At 42.2% G+C, this 27,191-nt stretch overlaps 1 protein-coding gene across 1 annotated transcript in view; it reads right to left on the reverse strand.

Moving 5' to 3' along the window:
• Nucleotides 1–1,822: 1,822 nt before the first annotated feature.
• Nucleotides 1,823–27,191, reverse strand: part of KLF13 (KLF transcription factor 13) — a 39,588-nt gene continuing 14,219 nt past the window's right edge. The window contains exon 2 of the mRNA XM_073303656.2: nt 1,823–3,135. Within this exon, the coding sequence (XP_073159757.1) occupies nt 2,843–3,135 (293 nt within the window). The 3' untranslated portion in view covers nt 1,823–2,842. The remainder of the gene's footprint in view (nt 3,136–27,191) is intronic.

Consider the following 27,191-nt stretch of genomic DNA (forward strand, 5'->3'; position numbering starts at 1 on the left):
TGGGAATTCCACTGAGAACAGCTTGCATTCAATATTTTTCCTCCCATCTAACTTTACAGAATGATTCCAAATATTTTTGGGAGCAGGCAGATAAAAGTTACAGTTTGTTGTTTGGGTAAAAGATTTATTCAGAATGGATTTACTATCCTCTTCCAGTGCTGCTAGAGCAGTAGAGACAAACTTTTGCTATAGCTAGACTGAGACTGTCAAAGCATTTTGCTTATAAACTAATCCATATCTTTACCTGAGTTTCATTAATTCATAGTATACCCTATAAACTTGAATTTTGCATTCAGTGATAGGTCAAGAACCTGTTTTAAATCTATGTCACCATGTAGTATAATGGGTGGAATGGAATTGTATTCTGCTTATGCAACAGAACTAAGAAGAAAATAATGCTTTCTTTGGAGATGATAAAGCATACCCGATTGAAGCCATAACATACAAAGGCCATCACTTTTTTGATGAGTACTTCGTAATCATCCTTTGTTTTCAGTTTTGTTTCCTTTATCCTTATCCCTACAGTAAGATTTATTCATGATGAGAGAAATATTTTTTACACTTAATGAATTGTTTTAAGAGTGTGCGCACTAGGCCCAACTGACCGGTACAATTCTCTAAGCTAGTTGTCTTTATTATCCCTTTACTAACTACAGCACAAAAGCACTTTTATGAGCTGCAAAAGCTATTGGAAAGTGAATTCCTGCTACCTGAATTGTATTAAAATATCAACGTTGTGTATTTTATCAGAAGAGATTACAACAGTTGTAACTAGGGAGGTAAATGAACATGGCTTTTCCTAAACCGACAGTATTTAGGCAACTCATCACACAAGTTAAACAATAATCGGACTTCTGTCAAAAGGCTTTTTCCATCCATCATACGAAGCCAGAATGTCCAGCCTTATGTGATTTTACAATTCAATAGAAAAAAATTGTTTTTGTAAAGGTGAAGTTTGAAACAAATATACACAAAAATACTGAAATATCTGCACTTTAACCTGTGTTTAAGCAGTTACCAATCTTACAACTGAAAGAGCGCTTGGTATTATCAACAATGTAAATGGTATGCAAGTACCTATGAAACTACTTACAAATCTATAATATACTAGCCTCTCACAGTTAATGTACAGTACAAATTTTTTTAAAAATCTAGCAAAATTGGATCAATGCAAAGCAGCAAGTAAGATATGGATCAAGACTCCTTTGGAATGTGGAGGCATTAACTTTATATCAAACAGCAGGTTTGGTGTATTGAGTTTCTTTTCATTGTGCTACACTTGACTGCATTTATTCTTTACAGTAATGTGAAAAAAATCCAAAACCAAAAGCACCTGAATTTTTAATATGCACCATCTGAACCAGCCAATCCAAACAAAGTGTATTTTCTGACAATGAGGTCTCTTGTGACATCACAATATTCTGGTCCTTTGCTATATTATATACCATTTGTAAAGCACAGATATATACCTGATAAAGTGGTCTAGTATTAAAAATTAATAGAAAAATCTAAACTCCCCTTTTTAATATACAATGTCTCATAGGTGAAGGGGACATTGCTTTATAGAATGCTGCTCTACAGGTGACAGAGAAGCCTGAAGTATTTTTTGAGCTAAAACACCATTTTTGTAACACATTTTTAAAAATGCACGTTTTTTGTTTCCTTTTTATCAGTGACCACAGTTATGATGCAACAGTGTACAGAAACTTTGTCTTAAGCAATTTCTTTGTGTTAGCATCCAGCTGTACAGTAAGTAAGTACCTTGATAAAGGTTTTGATGGGCATTGGTTCAGCTACCTTTTCTCAGTTCTTTTTATTTAAAAAAAAAAAAAAAAGGAAAAGAACGTTGTTCAAGTCAATGTGGTTTGCTTTAATATTTCGTTGGTCCCATATTCGATAGGCAGTGCAGAGAGATCTTATAACTCAGAGAGCTAGAAGACAAAATGCCTCCAAAATTCCATACCACCTTGCTGGAAAAGCTGTTAACCAGTGTAAATGTGTTTCCTTGTGTTTAGATTATTTGATTAAGGCATCTCATTTAGAAATCTTTCTCAGAAGTTAATCTAGCTTTAAAAAGAAAAGTTTATCCAACTCAGACAGGAAGATTTTCGCAACGGGAAGTTGGTTTTTGGAGCATCTGCGGTGAGAAATGAAAGGATTGCTTGCTCTCAAAAGCAAAGAGCACTAAATGAAAAAGTTGGCCCCCCAAAGGTAGGATGTAACTGAAATCAAACAATAAAAGAGCCTGGCACTAACTTCCAGTACTAGTTTGTTTGTTTTTTCCCCACATGTGTGGAAAAAAACCCAACAAAATGCTTCTGAGTGCAAATATATTTACCGAGTAAGGTTGTGGCAAAGGTATGTCTTCATTGTACTTATTGTGTAATATAAATAGCCATCCCTGAGAAAGGAGAAGGGGGCGGGGGGAAAAGCCCAACACAACTGAATTGTAACTGTATGTATGCTTGTGTTGTGCAGTCCGATCTCTCAAAACTGCTCGGACACCTGAGGTGAATTATACATAGGTTTTTTTTAAGGTTTTCTGGGTTTTTTATATATAAACAACAATCAAGAGCATCTGTTTTTGGCTGTAAAACATATGAAATATTGAGGCAGCAGGAGCCACTAAGTGGGACATTAAGATCCGTCTGTCCGTGAGGTTAGACCAGCCACCTGTTTGGCGAGGTGAAGAGTTCTTGTTTTGAAGTTGCAGTGAGAGGCAGCTACTTACTGATTTGAAAAACAAAACAAAATAAGCGACAGTTTTAAAACTGTGTGCAACACAAATTCAACTCCACAATAAGTGTCAGAGGCAAAGTGCTGACATCCAGTGCAGGTAGGTTTACGGGGAGCTGGCAGGGCTGATGGTGGGGCTTGATGCATCCGAACGGCTATAGTCACTGACAGACCCCGTTCTGGAGCTGCTGCCGCTCCGCCTCTTGAGCATGCTGGGATGGAAGTTGGCATGGCGACGGGCATGCTTCGTCAGGTGGTCGCTGCGCATGAACCGCTTCTCGCAGAGAGGGCAGCCGAACTTCTTCTCTCCAGTGTGAGTGCGGTAGTGCCGGGCCAGCTCATCGGAGCGAGCAAACTTCTTGTTGCATTCTTGCCAGCTGCATTCAAAAGGCCTCTCTCCTGCAAAAAGAATGACACGGTCTTTGTAATTACAAGGGCTAGCAATGCAAGCACAATGTTTCTCGTGTTTTATGTATGAAAGAGGAAAAATGTGGGAGGTAAGGGGTGGAGTGGATATCATTCCTCCCAGAGCGAGGCAGGTGAAAGGTCTAAGCGGAGGCTGTTGTTGTATTCCAAGTTACTGGGAGCTCCATATAATGCGTGACTCTAGTGTATGGTTTGATCTTCAGAGTGCGGAGTACCTGCTAATCTCAGTGAAGGCAAGGACAGCCATGGGAGCTCAGTGCCCTGAAAATCTGGCCCACCCTATGTAACTATGGACTTTATTGATCATATCTGCACTGCCTGTGCATCTGCAGAGCATTCTCTGAACCCCCAAAGTGATATCTCAGCATCCGCTTGGCTCACTGTAAAACCTGGGAAGCATTTCACAAGGTCAGTTTCTGTGGCGGTTCACAAAGGTGATGATGAAGTAACTGGACTTGATACCACCGGGACCATACGTAGGTTATACAAAGAAGCAGTGTGGTCCAGTAGATAGGGCACTGGGCTGGGAATCAGAAGACCTGGGATACAGTCCCAGATCTACCTCTGGCCTGCTGCATGGCCCTGGGCAAGTTACATTGTCTCTCTGGGCCTCAATTTCCCCATTTGTAAAATGGGGATAATGGTACATGCCCTCCTCTTTAAAGTGCTTTGATTAGCTATGCATAAAAGTTCTATCTGTTATATGTAACACGTTTCTATAACCCCCACTTCTGTAGTAGCTGAGTGGCTCATAAAATTCATTAAAAATATAAAGGTATATTTTATTAATCTGAATCTTCTAATTTTCTTGTGATAACCTACTTTTTAAAAGACTTCCTAGTTGTACTCACTTATACTTCCTAAAATTGTGGATAAGTTTATAGTGCTATCTGTAATGCTTAGAGGACTGCAACTATTCTGTGCCAACAACAGAAGTAAAAATATTGCATAGAATAAACCAAATAGAAAACATCATTTTTTCTGAATATGGGCCTCCCAACTAGACCCTGTAGGTATCTTTGGTTCAGCCAAATTTCTGGGCCTAATGTACAAGCTGTTGGCTGGTTGAGGCTCCTTTACTGTCAATGTGTGTTAAACGTATTGGAATTCTTCAGGATGCAAAGGTGCTGTAACTAGAGGTGCTGGGTGTGCTGCCGCACCCCCTGGCTTGAAGTGGTTTCCATCATATACAGGGTTTAGAGTTTGGTTCAATGGCTCTCAGCACCCCCACTATACACATTGCTCCAGCACCACTACAAGAAGGTGCTTTCCTATTTCTTTAGTTCTCTGCATGTGAGGCCTACAAGACTTTACCAGGGCTGAGTCTCAAGTAGCTTCTCTCTGAGCAGACAAAAAAGCAGTTCTGTAGGCCTCATAGCCAAGGAGAGTTTTAAGGAGGATAGTTAGTTCATTTTGTGGAGGGGTATCTGGGGCCTCTTCCAGGCATGAGATGCAAAATGGGAGAGAGCGCAAAGGGTCCTGTTTGAAAATTTAAGAATTGGGCAATGGAGGCTGGTCAGAGGCAGGAGTTGACTTTGAGAGTGACCGAGAGATGATAGGGAGGATGGTGACAGGTCGTGAAGAGCCTTGAGATTTAAGACAGGTAGTTTTATATTTGATGTGATGGAAAAGAGGCAGCCAGTGAAGGGATATTCCAAAAGATGAATTTTCTGTTCCAAGATTCTAAGGCCATAAGGGACCATTATAATGATCTAGTCTGACCTCCTGCACAAGATAGGCAATAGAATTTCACCAAGTGATTTTTGCATCAAGCCCATATCTCCTGGTTGAGCTAGAGCAGGGGTAGGCAACCTATGGCAAGCGTGCCAAAGGCGGCATGTGAGCTGATTTTCAGAGGCACTCACACTGCCTGGGTTCTGGCCACCGGTCCAGGGGGGCTCTGCATTTTAATTTAATTTTAAATGAAGCTTCTTAAACATTTTAAAAACCTTATTTACTTTACATACCACAATTGTTTAGTTATATATTATAGACTTACCGAAAGAGACCTTCTAAACATGTGAAAATGTATTACTGGCACGTGAAACCTTAAATTAGAGTGAATAAATGAAGACTCAGCACACCACTTCTGAAAGGTTGCCGACCCCTGAGCTAGAGCATCACTTTAGGCTACCTCTATGGAAGCAGCTACAGGTGTGAATCCCAGCTTGCATTAAACATACTTGCCCTAGCTCTGCTCAAGCTAGCGCGCTAAAAATAGTATTGTAGACAGGATAGCATGGGCAGCAGCAAGTGTCATGTACATGAGGTTCGGTGGGTGTTGTACTCGGGACGCCTAGCGTGAGTATGTCTAATGCGAGCTGTTAATTATACCCCTAGCTCCCAGTGTAGACATACCCTTAAAAAGACATGCAGTCTTGATGTACTGCATCTTTGATATTGCTGGGACAAGCAGCACTGATAACAGGCCAGATAAAAGTACTGCTAAATGCCCTCTCATGGGATTTTAAGAGGCATCTTTGATTAGCAAGAATTGGATTATGTCTCCCATGCACAGGGAGCGACGATCTTGTTCTTGCTAATCAGGATGCATGCTTCATCTTCTGCAGACCGAGATGAAAACTTGTTACCATAATGGGTGAGAGCAAAGATGAGCTGAAATCATGGGAGTGCCTCCATGCAGTAGGAGATACCAAATGCTTCAGCATTTAAATAATAAACGAAGCACATACTCCATGTTTTAAAGACCACCGGTTCTATGTTCTCTGGTAGGCATATAAGTTATTCACCTTGTCAATTACATCAAGCTCACATTTGTTCCTGTGACAGTATCTCTGGATTTTTAATAAACGCAGACTACAAAAAAAGGACCTACACACTAGGGGCGCCTCTCCAAAATTTTCACATAGTACCGACACGGGGAGATTTAGTATCACCACCAACCCCTGTGGGATCGTGCCTACTGCAGCTTCTGGTCCCAGCAGCTCGCCTGCTGAATCCGAGACATGCTCAGCCCCCACTGGGTTGCAGAGCTGAGGCCAGCTCCTTTCTTCAGGCATTCTGACCTGGCACACAGGATCGCAGTTCCACTGAGGTTTGGCTCATCTACCCCTCCGTTGATGGAGACAGAGGAGCAGATGGGCCAAATCTGAGTGAGTGGTGTTGCGACCTAGCACACGAGGAACATAGTACCACTCACGTTTGGCTGGCCCACCTCTGGACAGGCCGCACCTGAGTGGCGCTGTGATCCCCAGGTGCCAGGACCCAACACTATTCTGGGGACCCTCTCCAACAAGGGACTTGGGGGGAACTGCCCCTTTTTCCACCAACACTGTCACACTCTGGCAACCCTGCTGGCAATGATACACACCATGTGTAACGTGCATAAAGGCTGCGGGCGCCACTGGTACAGACACTGTGAAATGCTAATAAAGCAAGCCGTACAAGAGCAGAAAAGTGTGAAACTCCACCCATAACACAAGTGGTTATGTTAAAAGGAACACCTAGCCAGCACATTCATGTAGCTTTGATGGCTAACAAAGCTCAGAAGATATTCAACCCCCAAACACACAGCCTCTTTCTAATCCTCCTCTCCATATATCACAAGAGTAGCCAGCTCTGCTGTATGACCCAGTTTCAGCAAATCCACAGGCAATATTATGACATCTGAGCATCACTTTATTTTCCATTTTGGGAGTGGGGAAGGAATCTTCTAGGGACCCCTCATTTTTCTCTTCATTCCACAACTCAAGGGCCCTGTGTGAGATTGACCCACATTAGCTGATGAGTGCTAGATGCAGAGACCATAAAAACCCCACTCCTTGGATTGGGCAAAAGTCATACATTTCAGTGATGCAAGATATGTATTATTCCTTCCCCCCCTCTCCCCACCACCATGCTCCGAGAACAGTGGTTCCCAAACTTGTTCCACCGCTTGTGCAGGGAAAGCCCCTGCCGGGCCGCGCCGCTTTGTTTACCTGCTGTGTCCGCAGGTTCGGCCAATCGCGGCTCCCAGTGGCCGCGGTTCGCTGCTCCAAGCCAATGGGAGCTGCTGGAAGCAGCAGCCAGTACGTCCCTCGGCCCGTGCTGCTTCCCGCAGCTCCCATTGGCCTGGAGCAGCGAACCACGGCCACTGGGAGCCGTGATCGGCCAAACCTGCAGACGCGGCAGGTAAACAAACCGGCCTGGCCCGCCAGGGTCTTTCCCTGCACAAGCGGTGGAGCAAGTTTGGGAACCACTGTCCTAGAAGCATGTTTTCCTCGCCACGACCACATTGGGGAGCAAGGGACACATTCATTTTCTGTTTAATTCTTGCATGACCCTGTGAAATATTCTAAGTTGTCTCCTATCTAATTTTTCTTTTTGCTTTCCCTCTGAGTACTGCACATGTTTTACTATGATAGATAATGCTTTAACATTTCCATTAGCCCTGCTTTTCGTGTGTGTGTAAGGGGAAGGGTGTGTTTTCTGTTTCAGTATTGCTCTTGCTGGGCCTGGAGGAAGCTTCTGATCTCTTTATCACCCAGACTAATTTTCTTAGTGTGTGTTTTCATAGCAACCACAATCAGCAAATGCTGTTGGCAGGGAAGACTTTCTCTGTTCAGGTTTCAGAGTAACAGCCGTGTTAGTCTGTATTCGCAAAAAGAAAAGGAGTACTTGTGGCACCTTAGAGACTAACCAATTTATTTGAGCATGAGCTTTCGTGAGCTACAGCTCACTTCAGCGGATAATCACTTTAGATAAGCTATTACCAGCAGGACAGTGGGGTGGGAGGAGGTATTTTTTCATATTCTCTGTGTATATAAAGTCTGCTGCAGTTTCCACGGCATGCATCCGATGAAGTGAGCTGTAGCTCACGAAAGCTCATGCTCAAATAAATTGGTTAGTCTCTAAGGTGCCACAAGTACTCCTTTTCTTTTTTCTCTGTTCAATGGCTGCTTTCAGATAGTAAAGGGAAATGTTAATTTGGAATACTTCTCTTCTTTTGTTAGCCTGACCATGAAGGAAAAACAAAATGGTATCTCACCTATTGATCAATTAGCACATGATCAGCTGCTATTTTCTATGTCCAGCGCTTAGTACCATGCAGCAGGCACAATGCCTGTAGCAGCCCTGGAATGCTAGCATAGCTGCTCCTTCACATTTGGAAAGGATGCTGTGTTTACTCTTTGTTCCCTTCCTCCCCACCTTCCTTCAGCCAGCTGTGTTGACAGCCCAGAGTGGAGGTGGGACTATGGTTCCACCCCTCAGGGTAGAAGAGACCCCAGGTCCTGGAGCTCAGAAGTGGAATAGTACCTGGTCCCTGCACCCCAGAACAAAAGATGAGATGGGGATGGAACTGCACAACCCTCTCATTGGCCCATTGTGCACTCATAGAGAGCCAGTCATTATGGGCCAGAATGTGACATCTGTCCACATGACCAGCCTGAGCTAATAGAGGGGCATGTCAACAATTAAAGTGAGGATGATGGGCATTAAAGCAATAAAAACAGTGAAGCTTGAATATTCCCAAAGGTATAGGTGGAAAGGGTCTTCCTCTACCAGCCCCTGTACTCTTCCTTTCCATGCCCTCTTTTTCCCCTCCTTCCAGTTCAACTTTCCTCACCCTCATTTCAGTCCTCCCTAGTCATGTCAAAGTTTGACTATTTTCCTTTCTGTAGTTGCCCCAAAGTTTCTTGGCCTGGTGAAGTTGCCTTTCCCAACCATGACTGGCAGGCAGGGTTGCTTCTAGGGGTGGTTAGTTTTCTAAAATGTTTCCCAACTCTGGGGTAAGTCCTCCTTAAAGAAAAACATCACAGTGAAGGAGCCCTGGATGCCTAACGTAAAGAAACCAAACTCATTCCAGTAACTCCTCACTTAAAGTCATCCCGGTTAACGTTGTTTCGTTGTTATGTTGCTGATCAATTAGGGAACATGCTCGTTTTAAGTTGTGCAATGCTCCCTTATAATGTCTTTGGCAGCCGCCTGCTTTGTCCACTGCTTGCAGGAAGAGCAGCCTGTTGCAGCTGGCTGGTAGGGGCTTGGAACCAGGGTGAACCAGCAGCTCCACATCAGCTCCCCGCTCCCCTAAGTTCCCTGAGCAGCAGCCGCCCAGCAGGCTATCAATTGCCAGCAGTTCAGCTGTCTCTCCCCCCACTGCCATGTGCTGCTCCTGCCCTCTGCCTTGGAGCTGCTCCAGGGAGCCTCCTGCTTGCTGTGCGGGGCAGGGGGCTAATGTCAGGGTGTCCCTCTCCCCCCTTCTCCTGCACTCTGCTTACCCCATCTTCCATAGAGCAGGGGGGACACATGACAGGATGGAGGGAGCTTCCTGTCAGCAGCTGCCCTCTCAGCTTGCTGATTAACTTAAAAAGGCAGAGTACTTAAGAGTGGGGTCAGCGTACCTAAAGGAGCAATGCACATCTCTCTCACACACAGGGTGTGTGTCTCTGTCTCTGTCTGCCATGCTGTCTCCCCTCCCTCCATTCGTGTTGTCTTGTAGAGTGTGAGGCTACATTAACAACAGCGAGTTAACCCTTGAGGGCTCAGCCAACTGCTGAGTAAGGCATGCAGTAAGGCATCCCCTGGGAAATATCCCACCCTCTGACTTCACCCCCTCAACCAAGCTTCACAATCATCATCGCTGTGTACCAGTATTAAATTGCTTGTTTAAAACTTATACTCTGTGTGTGTGTGTGTGTGTGTGTATTATAAGACTATAATACAGTCTTTTGTCCGGTGAAACATTTACATTAATTCTTATGGGGAAACTGGATTCACTTAACATTGTTTCGCTTAAAGTTGCATTTTTCAGGAACATAACTACAACTTTAAGCGAGGAGTTATAAACATCAGCATGAGGGCAGGAGCAAAGCTGCCTTTGGGTATTAAGTAAGGTGAGTCCTAGCTGCAGTGCTTCCTCCAAAACCACATATGGAAATTCTCAGGCTGCCATCAATCTCCTCCTCTCTCACACAAAAGAGAAGTGGTTTTCTGTACAGGCAGGTTATATAAGTGGCCTTTTACTGGCAGTAAAGCAATCAACAGAACTGGAGATTATATGACTTGATTGCTTAATTGTATCAGGGAACATGCAGCCACAGTACATTTTTCTTGCATAAGCATTACCCCATGGACACAGTGTTCTCTCCAAACAGCTTTCAGTATTAAAGTAGCTCTCCTTTGTGTTCTGTGAAGCAAATCCTGCAGCTCTAGCTCATGCAATGCTGAAGCTAATAAGAGTTTTGCCTTAGTAACAAAACTGCAGGATTTGGCCCCAAAGGTTAGTGTAGAAATATTGCATGGTGACTGAAAACTAGTGTAACAAATGAAGACTGTGTAGATATTCTTCAAACTGTACCATGGCTACCTGAGAATCCTTTTGCTGACAAGGAACATTATGGACATTGTTAGCAGATCTTGCCACACACACAAAAAGAAGTCAATCCCGAAAGGTGAACTGCAAGGGTTTAAAAAAAACAAAAACCCAAACTTGTATTTAGGCTCTTCGGAGAGGAAATAGGTGCATGGCTATCTTACAAGGTACAGAATATTCAACAACAATTTAAATAAGTTGGATCCCAGAAATCCTAAGAAATCTGAACTGCAACCTCTCTTGTTCCTGTGACAGCATATAACATCATCCAGCTTGTGTCTGGAGTTACAGCATTAAAGTGTAAGACAGACGGAAAAATAACACATTGGAGAGCTAAATTCAACTGATCTTAATTCAAAATTACACAAGCAGGCACATTCTGGCTTCTTCCTGAACTCCAAACAGCCCAAAGGGAAAAACCGTGCTAAGCCCTTGTGTGCCCTGTTGTGTTCTGGAAATCTGAAACACTCACTGTGTAAATGTGAGGTGCGGTGCTGAGCGTTATCTTGCTATAGAAACAGTGTGAGAAACTTGTCTCTGCTTCTGAAAAGGATTTAGAAGCAAGTAGGGTCAGTTTTAACAGGGGTTCATGTAAATTGTGTCTGAAACCACCCTTGTATGATGGGTTTCAGAGTAGCAGCCGTGTTAGTCTGTATTCGCAAAAAGAAAAGGAGTACTTGTGGCACCTTAGAGACTAACCAATTTATTTGAGCATAAGCTTTTGTGAGCTTTCATGCATCTGATGAAGTGAGCTGTAGCTCATGAAAGCTTATGCTCAAATAAATTGGTTAGTCTCTAAGGTGCCACAAGTACTTCTTTTCCTAGTATGATGATTTCATTTGATACATCTGTGTTATCTGTAGTTACACATGCTACACATCATCATCGGAGACGAGTAATACAGAAGAAGTGGGCCAGATGTTGGCCTCTATTAAGTCTGATTTCTGCCACTCTGTAGTACATAGCTGACTTTAAACCTGGTCTATGGCCAGCTGAGGATTCTCCCTTGCATGCCACTATCCTTTGTAGTCCTTAGTGCAGGGGCTATGAACAGATTCAGGCTGTGCTCCAATGATCCTAAATTGCTGGAATAGGACTTAGGAGGTCATTACAGTTAGCATAACTCAAAGCAACTTGGAGGCTGTTCTAAGTTGTGCCAGGGCCCACCTGGTCCCAGGTTCAGGGGACAAGGGGGTACAAAACCACCTCTGCCTCCACTTCTCAAGTCCTGCATGGAGCACTGCTCAGGCAGGCCCAAGGATCTAGCCCTAGTGTGTGCAAATGTTTAAGGTTCGGTTTAAAGCCACTGTTTGTACACTCACGGTTATGGCTTTGAGTGTGCAGCTGACACCTTAACCCTTTCCTGAGAAGGCCAAGAGGAAATGGCAAAACTATTTTGTTCTCAGTAACTTTCATCTGTTTAATTTTTGTTGCTAAAATAGTCAAAAATCTTTTAAAAGAGATGATTAATGAAGAAAGAAGGTTGTGTGAATAATGCATCCTCTGATCAACTTTCTAATGCCCCTGATATTCACTGCCACATCCCTCTCCCTCAGTAGCTAACAGCCTCGCTCTTCCTGCCTTATCCCTGCTCCTCAGAAAGAGACTCTTGTTTTGTTCCCCTGCGACCTGCCACAAGCTGAGGGGTTGAGAAGGGCCAACCTGCATCATGTCATTAGCCATCTGCAGATGGACACAGCACAACTAAGCTGCTTGCAGCCTGATTCCATGTGGATTGTTAGCTGTATGCAGTGGACGGATATCTTATGTGGCAATGTGCCACAAGATAGGCATAGTGGAGGATGGTCTTTAAGGTGCATGTGTGCTCAGAGAAGCTGCTTTAAGTTTCACCAGCTTAGCTGGACAGTTACTTCTTCAAGTGCCCAGAATCTGCAGAGAGGCTAGAAAAGAGACCAGTGGGTTTGTGCATACTTAAAAAGGAGAAAAATCCACAACTAACTGAGCTGCCTGGACGGACTTTGATATTTGGGACATCTTCAGTTTTATAGGACACATGGTCAAAGATTTGGCAATCAGAACTGCCCCATTAAAAATGGAACAGCTGTCAACACTAAGGCTTAGAGCATTATTAAATCTAAACCTAATTACATGGAGGTTCACATGCTTATAACTTAATATCTTGACTTAGTTTATGACAGCTTCTACTGGTCATGTTTGCTGCTCAGAACACACACAGCAAGTAGGTGCTCTCCAAAGAAGTTCTATTTATCCTGGATTCCTCAAGACATCTCAGCTGGAGGCTTGGTGACCACAAAGCCAGAAATTTTGGTTCCAAAGTGAACTGTAATCTGGTCATTTAGTTCATGGAAGGGAATTGCATGTTGTCATCAAAACAGAGCTAGAAACCTGAACATGCCAACTAGCACCATCCTTGTATTAGAAATGTAGAAATTAATAATTTAGTGTTTGGGTTTTTTGTTTTGTTTTGCAACTGGCTGAGTGGGTGCTGAGGACAGGAGGCAGAGGATCAGTAGAGGAGCAGCCAAAGTGTCCCTCCTCCAAAAGAGGAAATGCTATTCTAGGAAAGAACATTAGACCAATGCAGTCTAGTTTATTGGGTTTGCACTCTGGTCTCTAGGTGAACAAACTAATAGACTATTTTTAAAAACTAGTCTTCAAATAACACTGGCAGGCACTTGGGAATATTTCCATTTCCACTTCATGTCTGTTTGCATAAAGGCACTTCAAGCTGGTTGAAAAATGAAACCTGTAACCTCCTCAAAGCAACAGAGGTTTTAAAATGTACCTTTGATGCTATATAATGGTGCTTTCTTTGCAGAGAATCTAAAGGGGAAAAAAATCAACTCCCAAATTTCCATATTCCTGTAAGTGGAAACTCATGCCTTTCTAAGTTCCAAAATTTATTTTTCCCCTAGCATTTTCATTTCTTTGGCTTTCGCAATAATTTTGTCAAAACCCAAGATGTATGGGTTGTAGATTCTAAGCACACACCAACCCAACTGAGATATACCCACCAAATACCAGGCCTACCAAGATGCTGACAGAGTTACTTTGATCTTCAGCTTTCCCTATGCAAGCGCAACTACTAGAATTGGACCTGAGCAAGAACTGCAACAACCACCAAAAATCTTCAATTAGTTTCTTGACCTTTTAAATAACTATGCTTTTGCTGTGCTTACAACCATTCTGTTTGCTGTGTATGAATGTTCATGCCATCAGCTTACACTGGGATGAATGTTTCTCTAAAAGAGACTTTTCAAAACTGCAAAACTTCAGCTTTATTTTACAGTGTGCGAGGGTGAGCGCTGAAAGTGTTTGTGTACTTATTCAATGTGGGAGCAGAAATTATATGCGCAACCACCACTGCTCAAATAGTGAATGATGAACACCCACTCAGTTACTATGATGATGATAGCCATAAAAAGCAACGAAACATTATAATTAGTGCAAAATTCCTACTGTATCCCTAAATTTGCAGTCAGCTCCCCCCAAGTGCAAAAGTAAGTAATGACCTTTCAATTTGGTACAGTACAATGCTGCTTTAAAATGTTAAGACATGACATAACCTGAGTGGAAGCCCATTCCCCTCAAACACTAAATTGTGAATATCCACATTTTTAATACAATACATCCTCTTAGTGAAATACCTCCTCACATTTACCTCCTCACATTGCCACATATATTCTCTCTTCATTGAAATCCAGCCCTTCTAATACAAGTCTGTCCAATGATCTCATGCAGATCCTGAATCTTATCTCTGTAATAGTGTGATGGGATGTACCAGCCCTTTGAGGACCCCTGCTACAGGCCTCACAGTTTTACTACACCCTGCCCCAGAAAACAAGCAGTGAAGGTGGGTCCTCCAGGCCTTCCTAGAGAGGCTGCAGGGAAGCATTGAATCAGAGTGCAGCGGGCTCACATAAAAGGAGCTGAACAGGGCAATTTCTGGTGGGAACCAGAGGAACAAGGAAGGTGTGCTTTGTTGGAGTTCAAGGGAGACTCAGAAGATGGGTTCTGGTGACACTGGCATTCTGTGAGGAAGAATTTCAGCCCTGAGGTAAGGCTAAAGAGGAAGGGGTTCTGTGGGAAATGGCCCAAGGAATAGCAGCAGTAGCAGTAACTATTACAGGAAACAGCAGGTGGTTGCTATTTATAGGGTCCCTGTGTTGGCCCCAGAGTAGTGGGTGGTCCTGGGTCCCACTGGCTGCTGGCAGGGTGGCCTAAGCCTTGAGAAGGGGATAAGGCTGGTTTAGAGGCCCAAGTGAAGGGCAGGACTTAGTCTCCAGGCAGAAAGCCTTGGGGACATTGCCCTATATTGGTGCAGACATGGACTTAAAGCTAGCCCAGAAAGGGCTGAGAACTGAGCCCAAAGACAGGGCTAAAAATACCAAGAAGGGCACAGTGATAGGTCCTGTTGGACTTCTGTTACCCTGGAAGAGGTTCCATCATGTGACGAGATTGTGTGACTTGGCTGCAGGGCTGAGCCCCTGAAGACCTGACTGATGAGGTTAACAGTCAACAGGGGGTGCTGGGAGCAGAGAGAGTATGTGTAGGTTCACACCTGACTGACAGGAGGCACTCACAAGAGGGGAGTGGCCCCTGTCACAAATAGCCCTTAGCTACTTTAGAATACTGTACTTTAATCAAGACACCTCTTTGTTATCTTAAGGCTAAATAATCCCAGCTTCATTAAGCATTCCCTTAAGAGTTACTCTCCATTATAACGATCATCTTTGTTGCCTATACTATACAGCTAACTTGGAGAGTGTATCATTCTTTAAGTGAGGAGGCCAAAACTGAACATGCTATTCAAAATATGTCTAACAAGAGCCCTATAAAGTGGTGGATTAATTTCCTTGGGTTTAAATAATATACCACTTTTAATACAAGCCAGTGTCTTATTACCCTGTTTCCCTGCATACTAACCCAAGAATCCGAACACCGGATTTATCACCACACCCAAATCCTTTTCCTTCCATCATATTAACAAGCATTTGAGCTCTCCTTAGCCTAGATATTATTTCCACCTAGGTGCATCTCTTTGCACTTAAATACATCCTATTTCATGTTCCACCTTCAAATTCAGTAACCTAATTCCAAGCCATTTCATACTAGGAAACAGTAAGTGGCTGAAAGGGAAGGTAGTGCAACTGAAAAAACTATCCCAAGACAAAGCTGCCTGGAAAATTTAAGGGTTGAAGGATGAGATTTCTTTGTTAAAATTTCAATTTTGTACTCTCCCCACTATCATTTTGGATAAAAACGTGAAATAAAAACCCATTTATATTGCCAGTACTGTCACTTCAAACAGTGACAGTAAAATGTTCTATTTTCATAGACCATGGTGCGTATTTGTTTTTCTAGCATTTCTTAATTGTGGTAACTTACTAATGGTCTTTATTAAAATTTCTTGGCAGCCTTTCCTGATTAAAGCTGGAAGCTTGACATTTGAGGTTTATTACATTGGCAATTATCATTCTAGATGTCAAATGGTTAACAAAAAAGCACAACTTCATCTGTGATTTCAACAAATGCTTCTCCTCTGTTCCTACTGCTCACCTAAATGGCTGGTTCAATTTGCTGTTTTTCATCAAATTGTGACAATACTGTAGAAAGTTAGACAAATTATTACCATTTTTACTTCCTTTTAGACTTTTTAGTTTATAACAATGAAGGATTCCAAAAACCAACTAGCAGGGGCAGGGTTAACAAAACATTATTGCATAACGTTAGATCTGCAAACTCCTCTTAGCAGCCTTCATAAGAGCTGGTATATAGAAATCACAGAACATTACTTGCTGCGTTATTAGGTACATGATGAGAAAGCGAGTGAGGGACTGCCCTCCATCCTTGCAGTAGGCCTTAAAGAGCCTTACATGATTTCCTTTCAGTGTTCAGCTATGAGATGTAAATTGTGTAGTGTGATGCAAAGCTACTTGTGTTCCTATGTACCTTCAGTCTTCCTGAGCCATTATGAGAAATAGTGAGAGAGTGATGCAGCAGTTTACAACAGTTCTGCTTTCAAAAGAATGAAGTTAATTAGAAATCATACAGGACCACGTAGTACAAATCTGCTAGTCAGCTGCTCAAAATGATATTCAAACTGAATAAACTAGCAACTGAACGAGAATCCTACACATAACAATGGTTTTCTCTTGCCCATTTGAAATGGGGACTTTCTGCAAACTTAGTCTATTCAGACCTTAACTTTCTTGTATGTACTCTTGTGGAATTTTTGCCTACACTGTACCATTGCAGGTACAAAGCTGAGTATTTGTGCCTCCAATTATTTGATTGCAGGTGCAAACCACATAGGTTTGCAAGTACTCAGATTTGCACACACAGTTTACTTCAGCAGGTGCAAAAATGCAAGTGTAAGTGGTGTGGTTGCAAACTGTATGTGCAAAACAGTCTTTGAGCTGCACAACTCCATCAATGTTCATGTAGCAGGGGATATGAGATGCATGTCCTGTCCTCGCCTTGACAATAGTAAGTAACTTTGCACATCTACAGAGATTTTTTTTTTCTCACCCCTAGGATTTGTGTACTTTACAAAGGTCAATAAACCTTCACAAAGCATTTCTGTGAAGTTCTTTACAATCCCAGAGCCTGTGAATTCCACTGTGCTCTGCAAAGTGAATTCCATGGGGAAAAACACCAGGATCCTGTAAATAAAACTTTCTGAAGAATAGGTGAAATGTTAAGGCTCCAGGACTGTATCCCATTCTTCAGCATGGTTGTTAGGAGCCACCTTTTTAGAGGTACTTGTGGCACCTTAGAGACTAACCAATTTATTTGAGCATAAGCTTTCGTGAGCTACAGCTCACTTCATCGGATGCACCCTAACCCTAAGCTGTAGCTCACGAAAGCTTATGCTCAAATAAATTGGTTAGTCTCTAAGGTGCCACAAGTACTCCTTTTCTTTTTGCAAATATAGACTAACACGGCTGTTACTCTGAAACTTTTCAGAGGTGTCGAGTACTCTCTCCTCCCATTATCTGCAGCATCTCTAAAAGCAGGCCTTATTCTGTCTTTGGGAAAGTCACATAGGTCAGTAGCATAGCTAGAAATTAGACCCAACAGACTTGACTCCAACTCACTGCCTTACCTGCTATAGACAAACTTTCTCCCTGTCCAACAACAAATGCCTGCTTTATTGGTGTGTGTCTCTCGCTCCCTCACATGACAAAGAATCAGTGTGCATGGGAAGTCTGTGTCAGGTTGTGTGTTTACTGAATATGACGTTGTTACCTGCCATGATTTATGTCTAGACTCCTATCAGCAGGGCAGGTGGCAGGATGATAATGGTACAGAGAAGGCTTACATCAACCACATGCCCCTTTCAGCTGTTCCTGCACAAAACGCTAACAGTTCTGAAACACAGAGGCTGCAGGGGACAAAAATATCAAGACACAAGAGCTCCTAAGCAAGCTAAACTTCTGGACAGACCTGCCTGTAAAAAAGCTATTGTGGGGGGAGGGGCAGGAGAGTAAATGGGGGCAAAATAAAACAGAACTTCATTTCTGAGGGCTGTTAAGAAATTGTCTTTTAGGCTTCCATACATTACCCAAATGCATTCACTACTTCCAGCTGCATTTTTGTCCTTAGTAAATACATATGTGATTTGTATATTAAAGAGAAATTCTTCAGGCCATTAGTCCTTAGTACTGTATAAACTAGTGCTTTTCCCATAGACATTTTGGCCAACAAGTAAAATTAAAGCTGAGTATTTTTGTTAAATGTATAATAAATATATATATATATAAATGTATAAAACTTGCCTAAATCCCTGTTAGAGCCGCTAGTCCTTACTAGCATGCAAATAAATGATCATACGTTCTTGGGGCCTCATTCTGCAAAGAAGCTATAAAACCTTAAACTTCAGGGCATCAGCCAATTTGGACAGGGGACAAGAAAGAAACTTCCTAACACTCCCCAGCACTTCACACTGAACATGTGCATCACTGAGAGGTTCCCCTTTCTCCAGAATAAGCATAGACCTCTTCCAGAGGCAAAACACCAAACATGCTATTCCTCTGATCTGGTATGGCAAAGCCTATGTGGCAATCACAGTAATCCAACTGCTATGCGAACAGCATTAAGTAAAATCTCCAAACCAAACCTATTCTAAATATCTTCACCTGACTCATATGGATTAATATGATTTAAACACTATTTCACACAGACACACAATTACTGCTCTGTAATTGTCTCCTCTCTCTAGCCACATGTACTTTACAATCTCTCCATTGAGCTTCACTAGAGGCAATCCAAACATTGATATATCCTGCTTGGTGGTTGTGAAACTTGACTCCTTTTCAATAATTAAAATTAATTAAAAAGATGATCCAGAGTCTTTATGGGGATTAATTGGTTTCAGATGCTTACCGGAGCTAGATACTGAAAGGCTGGTGCTGCTGTAGCTACAGGTTTTTGTTTTGTTGTTGTTGTCCACTTGTACCATGAAGCATCATGCCTGCCATCTCAAAACTTTAATCAGGTAAGGAGCGTGTGTACACACATAGTGTTTTTTGTCTTATTTTCCTATCACCTGTGGATGAACACTTTTCACAAAGTGATCACTCCGTTTCTGGCCTATCAGTCCTCATCTTCAAGGAAACCTGCACAATGCTTTCAAAAGATGAGCCTGGGAGCTTTACTTCATAATTCTGCTAGACACTGTAAATTATGGACTAAACAGAGACACTAGTTTATGGCTTATTACAACAATCTGTAACCCACTAACCTACTCTTTTTGTCCTCTGACTGCAGAGGTGTTAAGGGGGTACTCTATCTTGAATGGTTCCTTAGCATAAGGAGTTACCACATATTCTGAACAATTTTGAATTTAGATGTGATGCTTGGAGTACCTTTTCCAGACCTGAAGAGCTCTGTCTCTTGCACCAACAACAGTTGGTCCAATAAAAGATATTACCACACCCGCCTTGTATCGCAAAACTAAAGCTTTTACAATCAATGCTAGTCAGTTCCTGGCTTCTAAAAATCATCCTAAAGAAGAATTTGCTTTGTCTTCCTTCCTCACACCCCACCCTCTGTCTTGCCTCTTCCTTCCTCTTTTGAACCTGTCACTACAAAAAGCAAGTTCATCAGGGCGAGGCAGGATACTGTAAAGCAGTGACAAGAGCAGCACATAGGTAGTGCCTGTTTTTATTTAGTGAGCCTGTGTGTGTATTTTCCATAAAAATCTGGATACACACAATCAGATCCAAAATTTTCAGGGTGAATATGCACAAGGCTTTAGTATCCGGGAAAAGTAATCTTCTGAGGCCTAGGGCAAGAAGGAAATGAGGAACGATATGGGTGTGTTTGGGGCAAGAAGTAAGGTCTGAAGCAGTGTAATAAATATTTGGGCAACAACATAAGTTTTTTGAAAAGCACTAGCCTAACTAAAAAGGGAAGAGGCAGCTGAATGCTCCTTAGCTAGGATACCCTGAATGCAGTAGGGTTAAAGGATTGAACCAAAGCTGCTCTTGTGGTAATTATTCAGAAAAATCATCCCCCTGCCATATGTCCACCATTTAGCTAAGGAGGGAGAGTACAGCTGGCAGCTCAATTTGATGCACCAGTAAAACCTATTGGAGTAGAAAAACCAGCAGGATGACAACATAATACGCTGTATGAAAGGATTTAACAGCCATTTCCACTCCTGCTTGACGTTCTCATTCTCTAGCAAAACTGGAGTTTTCTAGGTAGAACAAATGCTATCAAAGAGCCCCAGCTCATGCGAATAGAGGTGTGGCTGTTTTGGAACCTAAGTGAATGCAAGTATGAATGATGATAGTGAGAGCATACTCTTCACCTTCTCTAAAGATGTATATAGGTCTGTTCTGGTCTGCACTTTTGCATAGGCCATGAATATATTGTGCTTCCTTGTTGAGCCAATGAGCCTTTGACCCCAGGAATATATCTTTATTATAATGGCAGTCTTTAGCCCCTTTGCTTCTGGAATTGGTCAGTGAATTATGCTGCTGTTTGACTGGGCACCAACAATGTGCTCAGCACCTTACACAACAGAAGACGACGTGGTCCCAGTCCCCAGGAGCTCTTATTCTAAAACAATACAATCTAACAGCAAATCCTGTATCATGCTATATGATGGGTTTCATCTCAACGTTATGTTCTCATGATTACCAAGCATGTAATTTCTACTTAGTAATGATGGGAATTCCCACCAGATCTTGATCTATTTGGAGCACCAATTCCCTTCCCTATTCCACAGGCCACAAAGCCCTCTCCCCCACCCCCAAGGAGAAAATAGAGCAGTGGAAACTCCAGTACCTTAAAACAAGAGAATTTTGTGACTTGACTTCTCTCTTATAGCTTATTCCAGGGAGGGGAATCAATATCTAACACTTTGACTTTTGCATTTATAGTCAAGATAATTAAATTGCTTTATGCTAAGCTGGGGAAGTGCTAAATCCAGACTGTGTGTTTGGCGGAGGGGGTGTCATGCAGCTTTCCATCATCTTCCAAACCACTTTGAAATATCAAACTCTTGGGTTTTGGAGAGGTCCCCATCAATTATTTTATTTCAATTAACAGTTTAATAGCAATGTCAAGGTGAAAGAAAGAGGACAGATTTTTTTTTTTTTAAACAACCAGTGTGAATGGCACAGAGGGAAGAATCCTTTTTAAAAAAATACCCTGTGAATATGAGTTGGGGTTTCCTGAATGACAAAGCAAAAAGATTTTTTTCCCCTACCCAAAATCCTACCTTAGGAGAACGTTAAGGTTGGAAAGTCAAGAGTTAGGAAATGGTAATAGTCAGATGTGACTTCTTGCATAACCCTGCCATAGAATTTGACCCAGTAATTCCTTCATCAAGCCAATAGTTTGTTGAACTAGAACATTCTGCCCCACACCTGTTATACAAAGCACCTTGCCTTTAGCACAGTGGGTTTCAAACTTTTTTGTATGAGTGACCCCTTTCATATAGCAAGCCTTTGTGTGTGACCACCCCCCCACATTAAAAAGAGGGGGTAATTTAATGGGAGCTCAGGGCTGTCAGCCACATGAAACTGTCAGCTTATGACTCCCATGTAACTACCTTACAACTGCCTGAGGGGCCACAATCCCCAATTTGAGAACCCACAGTGTGAGAACCCAAGTCTGAGAAGCCTGGCCTATGGCAGTATCCCTGCACTAGCCCTGAAGGAGTGGAATTAGGCCAGATGGGCCCAATCAGCCAATTAAGCTGCAAATGGGGGAGATTTAGGCTGTGGGGAAGCAGTTAATTAGAAGGAAGCTCACCTGTGAGAGAACAGGCAGGGCTTCTATAAAGCCAGGAGGGTGGAAACCATAGGCAGTAAGAAAAAAGTTTGTAGCTTCTTTCTGAGGTAAGGGAAGGGAAGGGAGACAAGAGCTTATGAGGAAGGGTTTACCTAAGAAAGTGGGGTCTGGTTAGGAAGGCTGGAGAATAAAAATCTTGGAGAGGCATAGGGGGAGTTAATCTAGGACCAAGCGAGAGAGAGTAGTAAGTGGGATGTAACTGCAGGCTGTAAGCTATCAAGGGCAGGTCTGGGTTTCCCTACCATCCACTGCAGAGTGGTATTGCTTCAGGCAGTGAGTAGGAAGACTGTCTCAGTCCCTATGGGCATGACATAGGGCAGCGGGTGGGAGGACTGCCCGATGCTGCTTGTTCAGGAAGACTTGGAAAGACTGCCCGGGAAGGGGGGCATCACCCATTCCCTGGCTGAAGGGCTGAGTCACAAAGCTGTCAGACTGTGACTCTGAGAGTGGGAAGAGGGTGTAATGGGAAAAGTGAAGGGGCACTGAACTGCGTGGAGCTAATCCCCAGAACTGCCTGACTGGGTTCCACCCTGTGGCTAGCATGAAGGAGGATGTATTGGATTTTTTTCCTCTTCAATTCAAGCCTTGTAAAGTGACAAGGGGGCCATGGTGATGGGTGCCTTACAAATGCTGGACTTATTTTCCCCAGTTATTCCACAAACTGACCTCATTTAAACATTCAATATAGAAAATAATATAGGTCCTGATCCTGCAGTTGGTTCTACTCAGGCAGACCCCGGAGCCCACTGATGTCAAAGGGGAGCCTTGTGGATGCAGGGATAAATTATAGGATTGGGGCCTTATTTTGTAACTTGTTGCTTCATGTTACTCTTGCCACAAGCACCTAACTAATGTCAACATGTGAGTCAGCCGTGGGATGATGATGAGGCTCACCCAGCAGCAGAGTAAATATGGTGATTAATGAAAACCTTCTGTCAACAGAAACTGAAGCCAAGAAAGGCAACTCCCCCTACTCACAGTAGCCTTGCTGCTTCGTGCACCAGGAGGAGAAAATCCTCCCTGCAACTGAATAAAATGAGTCTAGAGGGGAAACCTGTGGTAGAAGCACAAGGTTTCCATTATGAACTGTTGTCCAGATCATTCTTCCACCACCTCAGAGTTACTTGGTAGGAGCCAGCCTGTTCTGTGAACTCAAACAGTCTCAGCAGAGACTACATTAGGCATTTGTCAGTAGCTCCACCTGGGCACTGAAGACTTATCCCTCTAGGCCTCTCCCTCCCCCCCCCCAGTCCATTGTTGCTCTAGGGTGTAGATTGCTAAATATTTGTGGCTGACTTTGTTTAATTCATGTGTAGTGGTGACTTAATTATTCTTTGGAAATATCCTAGAGAAAGTGTCTCCAAAGATTTCTTTGCAAAGTATAAAGTTTGCATGTTTCTAGTCCAGTGTGGAATACATCATAGGTTGCCTGTTGAAATAAAGGGAACTTGAAAGGTGTGCTGAGGTAATAAGTTAAGAATAACAAGACATGAGATCCTAGAGAAGTGCTCGGAGGGCTGATCAGAGCCCCTAGCTGAAGTCCTCAGAACTACAGCAACCGCTGGTACTCCACCTCTCTATGAACACTGTCACTGATGTCTGGCAACTGCCTGAATTATTGCAAAGAATAAATCATCTGACCTACGTAAATCAGTCTCTTCTCTACGGGCATATTAATGAATCCATTTTTATCATTCATCCTGCTAATTTTTAATATAACATGCTCATGGAGAACAAGACTTTACATTTATTAAGGCTTTAAAGAGATGAATGCTCCATTATACAGGCTGACAGAGTAACAGGTGCTTCATCTAGGACTTGGACCTGTGATTTTTAGGCTTTGGTGCCCAACCCTGCAAGATCCTGAGCACCCATTGCCTCCACTGAAATTCACATTCTATGGCTTTAGTGGGTGTTGAGGATACACATTACATTACAGGAACACCTCACAAGATTGGCTGCGGGGTCTGTTTACAGTAGGGTGACCAGACAGCAAGTGTGAAAAATCGGGACAGCGGGTGGGGGGGTAATAGGAGCCTATATAAGAAAAAGACCCAAAAATCAGGACGGTCCCTATAAAATTGGCACATCTGGTAACCCTAGTTTTCAATGAGCCAAGCCAATAAAATGGTCCCTGGTGGGAAACTGCAAATTTCTGTGTGAACTTTAGTGTTTAATCAGTAAGCCCACAGTGGCACGGGATGGCCAAGGCTTGTGACTTTAGGATCACAGAAGATGTGTTATAGCAGAGTGACACAATCTGGTACTATGAGTTTAACCCTTACGTAAGGGTGAGAGAGGTGGGGATTTATTTTTATTCTGATGATGGATGGCTGTGCATGAGCCATTGGGGGTACTTAAGCAGTTTATGAGCAGCCTCAGCCAATGAAAACACAGGCTCCAGCTACTGTGAATGGTAAGCTCTGAGAAGTAGTTTTATGGACTGATAACCAAACAGTAGATCTATGTTCTGACTGCCTGACAGAGTGCAGTTGCCTCTTAATGTGTATATAAACCTGTCATATTCATTCTATAAAAGCTTCTGCCCAGATTTTCAAGCCTCACTCACCATTATAATCCAGGATATGCATTTTTCTAGAGTCTGTGAAATACTTTGAGTTCTATTCCATGATCCTCCTTTTTAAAATGAGTAAACTTTTAGAAAAGCAATATTTGCAGCTCAGCATTCAACCCCTACCAGTCCCTGTCATAAACCTACATGTGGTCACTTAATTAGGGCAAGCTTTTTCCACATTAGTGGGACAACTGTCTAACTTAAGTCAGTTCATGCGTGCAAGACTTCCCACCTTTTCACTACAGGCGAAGAAAGAGTAAAGAAGCTATGTACTACTGTTTACTCACCTCGATAGTCTTTCATAGGCATGGCCTCACTGAAATTGTACATCTTCACATACAGACAGATAAATTTGTTACTTAAAATTTATTTTGGGTGTCTCAATTTTTTGCCACTTGTGACACCTTAAACTGGGCCTGATTTCCTTTTCTGAAAATCTGGACCCTTTCCAATGTCTCAAGATAGGCTAATGATTTGGGGTACCCCCTGCTTTTTTTTTTAAACCTTGATCATATTCTAAGGCCAGAAGGAACCATTGAGATCATCTAGTCTGTCATCCTGTATAACACAGGTCATAGAACTTCCCCAAAATAATTCCTAGAGCATGTCATTTACTAGAACATAGTCTCTTGATTTAAAAATTCTCAGTGATGGAGAAACTGCCATGACCCTTGGTAAACTTTTATTTGGTCCAATGATTAATTACACTCACTGTTATAAAACATGCATATGAAACATTTTTGCTATGAAATTCCTTTAGATCTTGGATACAATACAGCCATATTAGAGATACTGAAATCAGATTTGGATTTAGCTAAGTCAGAAAACAGCCCAACTTACCTGTGAATGGACTGACCACATTCTTACAGTTGCGTTGTGCTGCTTTTTTCAACTATTAAAATGTTTTATAAGTATTTAATATTTAGCTTATTTTAGTTTTATTATTAAAAACAGAATCTGTGCCATCTTGATGCTCTAACAAAGCAATGTACAAAGATAGCAATGGGTAGCTTCCTTATCAATCCCTGCTCTCCCTTGCATTCCCCGTTACAGATCCTTACTGTTTTTTTAATAAGTCTATTTTTAAAAGTTAGAAATGTATGGGGGTTTTAAAACACATATCAAAAACAAAATACCATACCAGCTTGATGGCAAAATGTGGCTAATAAATGAAAGGGAAATCAGACTAAAAAACTGCAGTGGACCTTTCTCTAAAAACCTAAAAACTAAAAACTGCAGTGGACCTTTCTCTGTAAAAGCTGCTAGTGTTTGTGAATTTTTATATATGGATGATTCCTTAACAGAGGTTCTGTGTTCCATAGGTAGCATGCATGTCATGTGATGCTATAGCTGCCATGATGAGTGCTGCTGTAACAGGTAGGCAAACAACAGTAGGAAGGTCCTTATTACTTGCCAAAACTTAAATTACTAGGGCCTGGGACAAACTTGCCTTGTGCACTAGTATAGTATCTCAACTTAAGAAATGAACAAACCTGTGTTAAGCCTGCCCTTTTAAGTGGGGGAGAGGAGAATTGTGATTCATTTCTCTCCTTTTGATATTGTGCACCTGCTGTCTGGCTACACTGAAATAGATTTACCATAATTTGCATGTACAGAGGGAAAGGGTTTTGGTGGAATACTCTGCAAAATGTACGCTTTTATTGCAGAAAAACTTCGTCTTCCAGGAAATCTTCTCTTATGGAAAAGTCCAGTAAAATGTAATAAAGCATGCTTTTCTATTAACTTTTTTAATATCCTATTTTTATATACTATTTTTCAATAGATAGTTACATCCCTGTTATGGAATTCTATAGGATAGCTCAAATGACTTGCAGAAAGGATGTAATTCATCCTCTGGTATAGGTTAGAGCAGGCCCAGAAAATGAGCAGCAAGCAAGTAAATGCATAAATCACAACCAACACCTCATGAGGCGAATACCATAGCATTTCAGATTTATTGGCTTGCAGATGAGAACATGGATTCCACTGAGATTGTTACAGCAGCTATACAACTAAGAAGACGACAACATGATTTGTTGCCCAGCTTTCATTACAAGTGACAACAGAACAGAACTCGCATCCAAAAAATGTCAATTGTTTGATACTATTGCTTTTGACAAACATGTCATATCTGCTCCTTACCATGCTGCCACAAATGGATTAGCTGAAACGCTTATCCAGACATCCAACCAAGCAATTTATACTATGACTCCAAATAAAGGTAGCTCACAACACGCTATTAGGAATTTTCTTTGGCCTATAGGTATGCAGAATATTCTACTACAAATGAGCCATAACCTAAAGTCTTGCATAGACTTGTTAAACCCAATCAACAAACCAGCTATTAAGTGATCAAATGGCCACGTGCAATTGTGCAGCTTTCACATGGGACAAGGCTCAATGGCCCTATATCCTTGACTTGTGTTCGGTGAGTAAAAAGGATAAGGACAGAAAATCGCTGGAGGTGAGGTGAGCAGGATTTGGTCCTCCACCTAAACTTTTGGTCAAAGCTTATGAGTCTGAGAGGTGGGGAAATCAGTTATTCCTCTACCCTATCAACAATACAAAGAAGTATTTATTTCTTTGAAATGATAAGCTGGACTTATTAGTCACCTTATGAAACCCTTAAGAACTTAATTAACAGTAGCCAAGTAGGGTAAACAATCTTGTTTTAAATGGGGGGGGGGAGGGAAGAGAGGGAAGGAAATACTGAGGGACTAGACACAGGTTTAAAATTAGTACATTGTTAAATGATTGTCCTTTGATAAGGTCAGTGAAGTTGTTTTCCCTGGAGGCAGTGCAGCTTTAAAAATTCTGTACGCAGAGATAATAGGCCAGTTTCTTATATGG

The sequence above is a fragment of the Lepidochelys kempii genome, chromosome 10 (genome assembly GCF_965140285.1).
Source record: "Lepidochelys kempii isolate rLepKem1 chromosome 10, rLepKem1.hap1, whole genome shotgun sequence".
Lineage (NCBI taxonomy): Eukaryota > Metazoa > Chordata > Testudines > Cheloniidae > Lepidochelys > Lepidochelys kempii.